The sequence below is a fragment of the Pseudophryne corroboree genome, chromosome 8, assembly GCF_028390025.1.
Source record: "Pseudophryne corroboree isolate aPseCor3 chromosome 8, aPseCor3.hap2, whole genome shotgun sequence".
In the NCBI taxonomy this organism is placed as follows: domain Eukaryota; kingdom Metazoa; phylum Chordata; class Amphibia; order Anura; family Myobatrachidae; genus Pseudophryne; species Pseudophryne corroboree.
Window position 1 is genome coordinate 8,930,441 of NC_086451.1, and position 13,352 is coordinate 8,943,792.

Here is a 13,352-nt window from a genome sequence, read left to right on the forward strand (position 1 = left end):
AGGCTGGTTATGCTTAGGAGGGGGGACCCCACGCATTTTTTGGGGGGATTTTACATTGTTTAATTAAAAATAAAAAATAAAAAGAACCCCAGCACGGATCACACAGATCCGGCCGAGATTGATTGTAAAAAAAACGGCAGTGTTTTGCTAATCACTGCCGTAAAATTAGGTAAAAAAAAACGAATGACATCGACATCGGAAGAAAAGAAAAACACGAATACGACAGCTTAGTAAATCCATCGTAATAAATTCAAAAAGTTGCAGTTTTACACTCTCGATGTCATTCGTGATTGAACTTTGACCTATTTTCGGAAATTACGAATGTTAGTAAATATACCCCTATGAGTGCCATATTCAGTGTGGGCTATTTATGCCCATACTTGCTTATGTCATAGAAAAGGGGGCGTGTTTCTCGAATTATAATGGGGATTTGTTATATAACGACTATACAGACAATCATACAATAAAAAGAATATACAAGGAAAGAATGGGATATAGAAAAACAATAATAATAGTAATAGTAAACAAAACAAGCAAAAATGATATATGTAAAAGGTATAACGACCATAAAGAATGATTTTTGAGACTGAATCATTAGTGAATATTGGGAAATGATGAGAGTTCGTTTCTGGTGAATTTATTAGTTGTGTGAGAATTTTCTGTTACTACATTTGGAGGTAGTGACAGTCTGTGGTTTGTGGGTTAAAAGTTGATAAATGGGGTTATGGACAATCCGAAGATTATGAATAAAACCTAATTGGGATAAAAAGTGAAAAATTTTGTTATGTAAATACAATATGTTAATATATTATTAATTATTAACCCATTAGTAAAACTTATTGTATGCGGAAAAATTATCTGTGTTTTGGTATATTTCACTGCAAAATTGGTTACATGGTGTAAAATTAAATTTGCTAGGCTCTAATGACTTGACCCACCAAAATGTACGCTAATAGGGCTTGATGGCTTAGCAAATATGAAGCAAATCCATGTACGATATTAGTTCATGATTACTGATCTCACCTCATTGTCTAGATTGAGGCCCCGTGGTTTCAGCGTTTTTAGGGTGTAGATCCACCTAATTTGTTTAATAAAATCCCCTCCCCTCCAATTGGGTGACACTAGTTTGATCCCCAAGATTTTCATCCCCGCCGGGATTAAACAAATTAATAAAGAAGAGTTGAGGTGGATCTACACCCTAAAAACGCTGAAACCACGGGGCCTCAATCTAGACAATGAGGTGAGATCAGTAATCATGAACTAATATCGTACATGGATTTGCTTCATATTTGCTAAGCCATCAAGCCCTATTAGCGTACATTTTGGTGGGTCAAGTCATTAGAGCCTAGCAAATTTAATTTTACACCATGTAACCAATTTTGCAGTGAAATATACCAAAACACAGATAATTTTTCCGCATACAATAAGTTTTACTAATGGGTTAATAATTAATAATATATTAACATATTGTGTTTACATAACAAAATTTTTCACTTTTTATCCCAATTAGGTTTTATTCATAATCTTCGGATTGTCCATAACCCCATTTATCAACTTTTAACCCACAAACCACAGACTGTCACTACCTCCAAATGTAGTAACAGAAAATTCTCACACAACTAATAAATTCACCAGAAACGAACTCTCATCATTTCCCAATATTCACTAATGATTCAGTCTCAAAAATCATTCTTTATGGTCGTTATACCTTTTACATATATCATTTTTGCTTGTTTTGTTTACTATTACTATTATTATTGTTTTTCTATATCCCATTCTTTCCTTGTATATTCTTTTTATTGTATGATTGTCTGTATAGTCGTTATATAACAAATCCCCATTATAATTCGAGAAACACGCCCCCTTTTCTATGACATAAGCAAGTATGGGCATAAATAGCCCACACTGAATATGGCACTCATAGACTCCCTGAGGAAGACCTAGAAAGGTCGACACGCGTAGGAGCTAACAGGACACCGTTTCAAACAGACTGCCTTAATCATATTCAACACAGCAGAGCTCTCTATTTCTGGACACATTCATCACCCACGGCGCTGAAGACTGCTGAGGAACAGGAACAGGTCACGTGACCGCGAGGTACAGGAAAGTGAAAGTGAAACCGGACGAAAAGCTGCAAGACTGACAAGGAAGCAAGGTGACAGCGGAAGTTGGGAATCGAGCACAGAAGAACAAGGTAAGGGCTCTGTAAGTGGGGAGGTGCACTGCGGACAGTCCCGCTCCGGGTCTCGAAGTCAGTGACACTTTCCCCCCCAGAGACACGACCGCACTCCTCGGATCTGGCCGGCGGCAGACGCCTGTCTACACGGGCACCTTCCGCAGCCACAGACCGAGTCAGAGAGCGGCGAGTCCAGAGCCAATAATTACCTATCTCCTGCAACTCATCCCTCCCGCATAGCCACCTGGGGTACCCCTTCATTTGCTAGCACCGTCAGAAGATCACCTCACCCCCCCTCCCTCTCAAGACAGGATCAAGCTGCTGCAACAGACTCTTTGACCGTGACCCCCATATATTACTGAACGAGCTCCTCTGGGACTGTGTTGTATATACCCCTCCACACATTGTGGTAGAAGTTTGAGCACAATTAAACGAGGTGGGACGCCACACTCTATTGTACTGGACTGCGGACCAAAGTATACATATGTATAGAATTCTTTCATATACATATATATATATATATATATACACTCTTTCATTAATGTATTAATTTTCTATTTTTTCACATCTTTTTCCATTTATTCTCTTTCTGTCATTTTGTTTTAGAATAAATACACTAATTCTTCATATATACAGTGTATACTTGTCATTTAGTATTACAACCATTACCACCACATATTCAGGCGCAATTGTGTACCCTTATGTTATATATCTTTAAAGAGGTATTGGGTTTAACCTCCACCACAATTTTGCTGCCACAGCGTTTATCCACACAAGTAGAGCGCTGGATACAATTTGTTCATAATGTATGATCTATGCTCATATATATTGGTGATATACGCTGGTGACTATGCTGCAGAGTTTTCAGTGTCTGGAAATAGAATCCTGTAGCCTGTACACCATTATTAGGGTCTCAGCTCTATTAGAATGAGGCAGTATAATCCACATCCTTCTTGTCCATGCAGATATGTAAATTACATGTCTGTAGGGGTTGTATACAATCACATGGAGCCTTAAAGGTCTTATGGGCTAATACATACTAACACCTCACACAGAGGTCAGGGCTTCTAGGACCAGTGTGGTATAAGAGGTTACTGATTTTTTTTATTGTAAACATGACATCAGGGACTGATGTGAATGGCCAATTATTCTCTGTACAGCGCTGCGGAATATGTGTGCACTATATAAATGACTGGTAATAAATAAATTCACTTAAATACTTGTCTTTAATACGCTACACCCTGTTACATTTATATTTATTTGGAAGCGGGTGGCTCTCAGGATGTGCCCGCAATCTGCATTCTTAGGGGGAGATTCAAATGTTTGAAAAGTCAGTTGGGAGTCTGTTTTTTCCTGTCTATTATATAGGAAAAAACAGACACCCAACTGACTTTTCAAACATTTGAATCTCCCCCTTACTGTCTATGTAATAAATAATCTTTTATACCAGCCATGGGCACGGCACATGTAGGGCAGATTCTGAGTCGCATCGGAGCGGCGTGTGCGTCTTTAGCCGGTCATCTTTGACCTTATGCCAGTACTTCTATAGGCCCTTGCCATGGTGTTCAGCCATGCGCGAGGACTGAGAGGCCCACCTTCAGCGTCTTCGGATGCGCCATTCCTGCCTGGTGGTCTTTAGATCGGGACATGGTGCAGGGATCAGGAGATTTTGGGGAGATCAGAACATTATGGTATTTTGGATGGGTATGAAACGTCGGCTGTCGGGATGCCAGCGGTCAGGAGACAGACAGCGGCATCCCAGCAGTCCAAATCGCAACAAGGGTCCGTAAGTAGTCTAACCCTCCCCCTACCCTACCCTGGTTGGGATTCCAGTGTTGGTGTCCTGGCCCCTAGCGGGATTCCAGCTTCGGCATTCCTTCGTATGTCGGAATTCCAGCGCCGGTATCTTGTGCGTCGGGATCCCGACCGCCGGGATTGTAGCCGTATACCTTCTGGACACTGTGAGGTTATAATAAGGTCGGTGTTCCTGAAATAACGCATGAAGGTGCAGACAGTGGGAGAGCGCTCTAGGGCGTTGGTTCATATTTTAGTTGTAGGCCTCAATGTGGATTGGAGCTACTACTGCCGGTGTGTGTTGGAGTTTCCGAACTTACACAAAGTGTGGTGTGTTACTTGCACTATTTTCCATGTACAGTTTCCTGCTGGATTACGCAATGTTGTATAATATACGTTATGTGGTGTCTCTTCCTATAGGGTCTTCTGTCAAACCCATCGCAGAAGGAGTCAGAAGGACACGGACCGGTCAATGAGCAGATGGTGGACTCGGTGTCTCACAAATACCTGAGCGAGTTGGACTTGTCGGATCTGAAAGAAGAAGGCTTCATTCCTGCTTCCGGCCAGGGCTCAGTTTATCTCCCTGGAGCCACGGGGAAGGCCACAAAGAAAGACGATCGGCTGAAGAAAGTGGACCCGGTGGAGGAGAACATCACTGCGGACAAAGAGGAGAAAAGTTCTGTTCTGAGTGCGGAACTCACTCCCACTGACAAGTTCACAGGTGACGTCCTAGACCTCACCAAAAACCTCACATATACCAAGCCTAGCCCGCTGCCGACGCCGGTGAGAAACACGTCCACCGGCCAGCTGCCCAGTCCTACAACCGCACCACTGAGGAGGAATGAGACGATGACCACGGTGCCAGCTATCACCACCAGCGACGGTGACCCAGTAGGGGGATCGGGGGAGCCTGGAGCTCCCCAAGTGGATAATTATCCTACCGTTGGGAAGCCAAAGAAGACGCCTGTACGGGGGTATCCAGGACCACGCGGTCCTCCTGTGAGTAATGCAACGTCTCCCACAGTATTGCCTTACGGATATATTTCTTTTATACATGCCCGATATGTATACTTATGCAGGATTATGGTGACTTATAGTTAGTAACGTAGTTCTGGGGCATAAGACATATACGGATAAATAGTCTTTCCGTCCTCCTTCATTTGCTTCTGTTCTTTCTGTGGAGGTAACGGAGGAAAGTGACTTGTGGGCATCTTGTGCTAGTGGTTTATACTGTGGCATAGGCCTAGCATTACTGGGGCAGTTTGGTGGCACAGTGGCTAGCATTGCTGCTGCAGAGCACTGAGCTGCTGGGTTCTGCGCAGAACAAGTCTAATCACTCTCACAGGCAGATCCAGGCCTGGGTTACTGTTGTAGAGACCGGTACAGTGGGTAAAAGTACAGACCTGCCTCTGGAAGCTCATTGCTAAAATACTGTGAAAAGCACTTGTCATTCATTACGCCATTATTCTATTTCACAGTATGTTCTACCCACTTCCAACATCTCCAGAATCCGACCCCTCCTCTCCCGTGACGCTACCATATCTCTTGGTCATGTTCTTGTCATCTCCCGCTTGGACTACTGCAGGCCTGGCCAACCTGTGGCTCTCCAGCTGTTGTAAAACTACAAGTCCCATCATGCTTTGCCACAGTTTTGCTATTAGGGAATGCTAAAACTGTGGCACGGCATGCTGGGATGTGTAGTTTCACAACATCTGGAGAGCCACAGGTTGGCCAGGCCTGGACTACTGCATCCTCCTACTCTCTCCCCTCTTACATCTATCGTCAGTGCTGCAGCTCCTCTTATATTCCCATCTCATCATGATTGAGGGGGGGGGACCACCTGCCTTTTGGCAAGTGGCTCACATTATGACCACTATAGCAATGGTATATAATATAATTACTAGAGATGCCGCCACATCATGCAGTGTGAGGGACTGAGCGGATCTGCTGCACATGCCCAGTGGTAGTAAAGTCTTCTACCAAGGTTGCTGTGTGTGTGGATCTGAGTCCTCCATCAGTGCACTGGACTAGAGAGTAGCTACCAGGAAGAAGAGACAGGAGCCGTACCAGGAGGTGGGAGAATGTGTGCTTAGACAGTGCAGTACTGGTTCTATTATGTTTGTGTATGTATTTATGATGGAATGTTTAACCTTTTACTGACAACTTTGTTTTATACAGCCTATACTAGAGACCATCTATAGTAATATTAATACATTATTCCATACGCTATCCAGTGTATAAAAAGACCAATGTTTAATGGGCGGGATATAATAGAGTCCGGGTTTTCCCGACATCCGCGGTGCCGGCTGAACTCTGACGTTTTTTTTTAAAGTGATAAAAATCTACATGCCATAATCTTGTACGTCCCGGGTGTGTCTGGTAATTTGTCTGGAATAAAGAAATTAGATTTTAAGATTCCGGCTGTTGAGCACAAATTATCTGACACCGAAATGTGAACGCACTGTCTAGCTCAGGGGCAGGCAACCTGTGGCACTCCAGCAGCTGTGGAACTACAACTCCCAGCATGCCCTGAAACAGTTTTGCTTTTAGGGAATGTTAAAACATGGCAGGGCATGCTGGGAAAAGTAGTTGCTCAGCAGCTGGAGTTCCACAGTTTGCCTAACCCTGGTCTAAAGGATTATAAACATCCTGTGGTGTTTCCCAGTGCTTTGAATTATAAATGTGCAAATGTGATGCATACAGTATATGTGACGCCACAGTGTGCACCCTGACACCTAGTGGTAAGAAATGAGAATGCCAGAAGATTTAAGCTATCCTTTGTCACTACAAGGTGTCTGCGGCATCTTACAACGTACATAAACAGAAGCGGTAACTAATGTGTGCATTTCAGGGCTGTCGCGGTCGTCCTGGGTTTGCTGGCGCTAAAGGAGATAAGGTACGCATAATAAAATCTGTTTGTAAACCATAGCTTGTCATCCTGGGACTTGTAGTTAAATGCAAATGGAAAGCCTACCTCTGGTATATATGACTGGTAGAGTGTATTAGCCATGTATTTAATATTCTGATGGCGTCTCCTATAAAGCCTGTTTAATTAACTTATTTAAATTACACGCTAAGACATATACATAAGGTAACGGTTACGTTGTAGAGGGCTGCGGAGAAGAATACATCTGCATATATTAGCATACAGTCTGGGTGCTGGAGACCTATTATTGAAATCTGTTTATCTTTCAGGGAGATCCAGGTGTAATGGGACGTGTGGGAATGACTGGGAATCCTGGCCCCCGTGGCCCCCCAGGAGTGCCCACCATAATGATTTGGAGGAACTCTCAGGAGGACTGGGCAGCCTTCTATGTAGGTCAATCTATGAAGTGATTTATAAATATTTCCCCTGCCCCAGGATAATCTGTGGACCATAAATGTGTCTGCAGTTTGGACCCAGTAATGGGTGAATCAGTCTGTGGATTGATCCATATACTTTGTACCTGATTCTAGAATAAATCAATATTGACCATACACCATACGGCGTCTAGATAAAACAGTAAATTCACCCTCCTACACTACACTGCCTCTAGATCATACACTGTACTCACCCACCTACACTATACTGCCTCTAGATCATACATTGTACTCACCCATCTACACTACACTGCCTCTAGATCATACAGTGTACTCACCCTCCTACACTACACTGCCTCTAGATCATACACTGTACTCACCCACCTACACTACACTGCCTCTAGATCATACACAGTACTCACCCACATACTCTACACTGCCTCTAGATCATACACTGTACTCACCCACCTACACTACACTGCCTCTAGATCATACACTGTACTCACCCACATACTCTACACTGCCTCTAGATCATACACTGTACTCACCCACCTACACTACACTGCCTCTAGATCATACACTGTACTCACCCATCTACACTACACTGCCTCTAGATCATACAGTGTACTCACCCACCTACACTACACTGCCTCTAGATCATACACTGTACTCACCCACCTACACTTCAATGCCTCTAGATCCTACACTGTACTCACCCACCTACACTACACTGCCTCTAGATCATACACTATACTCGCCCTCCTACACTACACTGCCTCTAGATCCTACACTGTACTCACCTACCTACACTACACTGCCTCTAGATCATACACTATACTCGCCCTCCTACACTACACTGCCTCTAGATCATACACTGTACTCACCCATCTACACTACACTGCCTCTAGATCCTACACTGTACTCACCCACCTACACTACACTGCCTCTAGATCATACACTGTACTCACCCACCTACACTTCAATGCCTCTAGATCCTACACTGTACTCACCCACCTACACTACACTGCCTCTAGATCATACACTATACTCGCCCTCCTACACTACACTGCCTCTAGATCATACACTGTACTCACCCACCTACACTTCAATGCCTCTAGATCCTACACTGTACTCACCCACCTACACTACACTGCCTCTAGATCATACACTATACTCGCCCTCCTACACTACACTGCCTCTAGATCATACACTGTACTCACCCATCTACACTACACTGCCTCTAGATCATACACTGTACTCACCCACCTACACTACACTGCCTCTAGATCATACAGTGTACTCACCCACCTACACTACACTGCCTCTAGATCATACACTGTACTCACACTCCTACACTACACTGCCTCTAGATCATACAGTGTACTCACCTACCTACACTACACTGCCTCTAGATCATACACTGTACTCACCCACCTACACTACACTGCCTCTAGATCATACAGTGTACTCACCCACCTACACTACACTGCCTCTAGATCATACACTGTACTCACCCATCTACACTACGCTGCCTCTAGATCATACACTGTACTCACCCACCTACACTACACTGCCTCTAGATCATACACTGTACTCACCCAACTACACTACACTGCCTCTAGCTCATACACTGTACTCACCCACCTACACTACACTGCCTCTAGCTCATACACTGTACTCACCCACCTACACAACACTGCCTCTAGATCATACACTGTACTCACCCACCTACACTACACTGCCTCTAGATCATACACTGTACTCACCCACCTACACTACACTGCCTCTAGATCATACAGTGTACTCACCCACCTACACTACACTGCCTCTAGATCATACACTGTACTCACCCACCTACACTACACTGCCTCTAGATCATACACTGTACTCACCCACCTACACTACACTGCCTCTAGATCATACACTGTACTCACCCACCTACACTACACTGCCTCTAGATCATACACTGTACTCACCCACCTACACTACACTGCCTCTAGCTCATACACTGTACTCACCCACCTACACTATACTGCCTCTAGATCATACACTGTACTCACCCACCTACACTACACTGCCTCTAGATCATACACTGTACTCACCCACCTACACTACACTGCCTCTAGATCATACACTGTACTCACCAACCTACACTACACTGCCTCTAGCTCATACACTGTACTCACCCTCCTACACTACACTGCCTCTAGATCATACACTGTACTCACCCACCTACACTTCAATGCCTCTAGATCCTACACTGTACTCACCCACCTACACTACACTGCCTCTAGATCATACACTATACTGACCCCCCTACACTACACTGCCTCTAGATCATACAATGTACTCACCCACCTACACTTCAATGCCTCTAGCTCATACAGTGTACTCACCCACCTACACTACACTGCCTCTAGATCATACAGTGTACTCACCCACCTACACTACACTGCCTCTAGATCATACACTGTACTCACCCATCTACACTACACTGCCTCTAGATCATACAGTGTACTCACCCACCTACACTACACTGCCTCTAGATCATACACTGTACTCACCCATCTACACTACACTGCCTCTAGATCATACACTGTACTCACCCACCTACACTACACTGCCTCTAGATCATACACTGTACTCACCCTCCTACACTACACTGCCTCTAGATCATACAGTGTACTCACCTACCTACACTACACTGCCTCTAGATCATACACTGTACTCACCCACCTACACTACACTGCCTCTAGATCATACACTGTACTCACCCTCCTACACTGCCTCTAGATCATACACTGTACTCACCCACCTACACTACACTGCCTCTACATCATACACTGTACTCACCCTCCTATACTACACTGCCTCTAGCTCATATATTGTACTCACCCACCTACACTACACTCCCTCTAGATCATACACTGTACTCACCCTCCTACACTTCAATGCCTCTAGATCCTACACTGTACTCACCTACCTACACTACACTGCCTCTAGATCATACACTGTAATCACCCATCTACACTACACTGCCTCTAGATCATACAGTGTACTCACCTACCTACACTACACTGCCTCTAGATCATACACTGTACTCACCCACCTACACTATAATGCCTCTAGATCATACACTGTACTCACCCTCCTACACTACACTGCCTCTAGATCATACACTGTACTCACCCACCTACACTATACTGCCTCTAGATCATACACTGTACTCACCCACCTACACTACACTGCCTCTACATCATACACTGTACTCACCCTCCTACACTTCAATGCCTCTAGATCCTACACTGTACTCACCCACCTACACTACACTGCCTCTAGAACATATTACTGTACTCACCCACCTACATTACACTGCCTCTAGCTCATACACTGTACTCACCCACCTACACTACAATGCCTCTAGATCATACACTGTACTCACTTACCTACACTACACTGCCACTAGATCATACACTGTACTCACCCACCTACACTACACTGCCTCTAGATCATACACTGTACTCACCAACCTACACTACACTGCCTCTAGCTCATACACTACACTGCCTCTAGATCATACACTGTACTCACCCACCTACACTTCTATGCCTCTAGATCATACACTACTCACCCACCTACACTTCAATGCCTCTAGATCCTACACTGTACTCACCCACCTACACTACACTGCCTCTAGATCATACACTATACTCACCCTCCTACACTACACTGCCTCTAGATCATACACTGTACTCACACTCCTACACTACACTGCCTCTAGATCATACACTGTACTCACCCACCTACACTACACTGCCTCTAGATCATACACTGTACTCACCCACCTACACTACACTGCCTCTAGCTCATACAGTGTACTCACCCACCTACACTACACTGCCTCTAGCTGATACACTGTACTCACCCACCTACATTACACTGCCTCTAGTTCATACAGTGTACTCACCCACCTACACTACACTGCCTCTAGATCATACACTGTACTCACCCACCTACACTACACTGCCTCTAGATCATACACTGTACTCACCCACCTACACTACACTGCCTCTAGATCACACACTGTACTCACCCACCTACACTACACTGCCTCTAGATTATACACTGTACTCACCCACCTACACTACAATGCCTCTAGATCATACACTGTACTCACCCTCCTACACTACACTGCCTCTAGATCATACACTGTACTCTCCCACCTACACTACACTGCATGTAGATCATACACTTTACTCACCTTCCTAGATTACACTGCCTCTAGATCATACACTGTACTCACCCACCTACACTACACTGCCTCTACATCATACACTGTACTCACCCTCCTATACTACACTGCCTCTAGCTCATATATTGTACTCACCCACCTACACTACACTCCCTCTAGATCATACACTGTACTCACCCTCCTACACTTCAATGCCTCTAGATCCTACACTGTACTCACCTACCTACACTACACTGCCTCTAGATCATACACTGTAATCACCCATCTACACTACACTGCCTCTAGATCATACAGTGTACTCACCTACCTACACTACACTGCCTCTAGATCATACACTGTACTCACCCACCTACACTATAATGCCTCTAGATCATACACTGTACTCACCCTCCTACACTACACTGCCTCTAGATCATACACTGTACTCACCCACCTACACTATACTGCCTCTAGATCATACACTGTACTCACCCACCTACACTATACTGCCTCTAGATCATACAGTGTACTCACCCACCTACACTACACTGCCTCTAGATCATACACTGTACTCACCCACCTACACTATACTGCCTCTAGATCATACAGTGTACTCACGCACCTACACTACAATACCTCTAGATCATACACTGTACTCACCCACCTACACTACACTGCCTCTAGATCATACACTGTACTCACCCACCTACATTACACTGCCTCTAGCTCATACAGTGTACTCACCCACCTACACTGCACTGCCTCTAGATCATACAGTGTACACACCCACCTACACTACAATGCCACTAGATCATACACTGTACTCACCCTCCTCCACTACACTGCCTCTAGCTCATACACTGTACTCACCCTCCTACACTACACTGCCTCTAGCTCATACACTGTACTCACCCACCTACACTACAATGCCTCTAGATCATACACTGTACTCACGTACCTACACTACACTGCCACTAGATCATACACTGTACTCACCCACCTACACTACACTGCCTCTACATCATACACTGTACTCACCCACCTACACTACACTGCCTCTAGATCATACACTGTACTCACCCACCTACACTACACTGCCTCTAGATCATACACTGTACTCACCCACCTACACTACACTGCCTCTAGCTCATACAGTGTACTCACCCACCTACACTACACTGCCTCTAGCTCATACACTGTACTCACCCACCTACATTACACTGCCTCTAGTTCATACAGTGTACTCACCCACCTACACTACACTGCCTCTAGATCATACACTGTACTCACCCACCTACACTACACTGCCTCTAGATCATACACTGTACTCACCCACCTACACTACACTGCCTCTAGCTCATACAGTGTACTCACCCACCTACACTACACTGCCTCTAGCTCATACACTGTACTCACCCACCTACATTACACTGCCTCTAGTTCATACAGTGTACTCACCCACCTACACTACACTGCCTCTAGATCATACACTGTACTCACCCTCCTACACTACACTGCCTCTAGATCATACACTGTACTCTCCCACCTACACTACACTGCATGTAGATCATACACTTTACTCACCTTCCTAGATTACACTGCCTCTAGATCATACACTGTACTCACCTACCTACACTACACTGCCTCTAGCTCATACACTGTACTCACCCTCCTATACTACACTGCCTCTAGATCATACAGTGTACTCACCTACCTACACTACACTGCCTCTAGCTCATATATTGTACTCACCCACCTACACTACACTGCCTCTAGATCATACACTGTATTCACCCTCCTACACTACACTGCCTCTACATCATACACTGTACTCACCCTCCTACACTTCAA

The 13,352-nt window shown here is 44.7% G+C and overlaps 1 protein-coding gene across 1 annotated transcript in view; it reads left to right on the plus strand.

Annotated features, from left to right (window-relative positions):
• Positions 1–13,352, plus strand: part of LOC134948044 (collagen alpha-1(I) chain-like) — a 327,117-nt gene that overhangs the window by 189,969 nt on the left and 123,796 nt on the right. Inside the window, exons 7-9 of the mRNA XM_063935802.1 lie at positions 4,391–4,969; positions 6,822–6,866; positions 7,166–7,285. Coding sequence (XP_063791872.1) covers positions 4,391–4,969; positions 6,822–6,866; positions 7,166–7,285 — 744 coding nt within the window. The remainder of the gene's footprint in view (positions 1–4,390; positions 4,970–6,821; positions 6,867–7,165; positions 7,286–13,352) is intronic.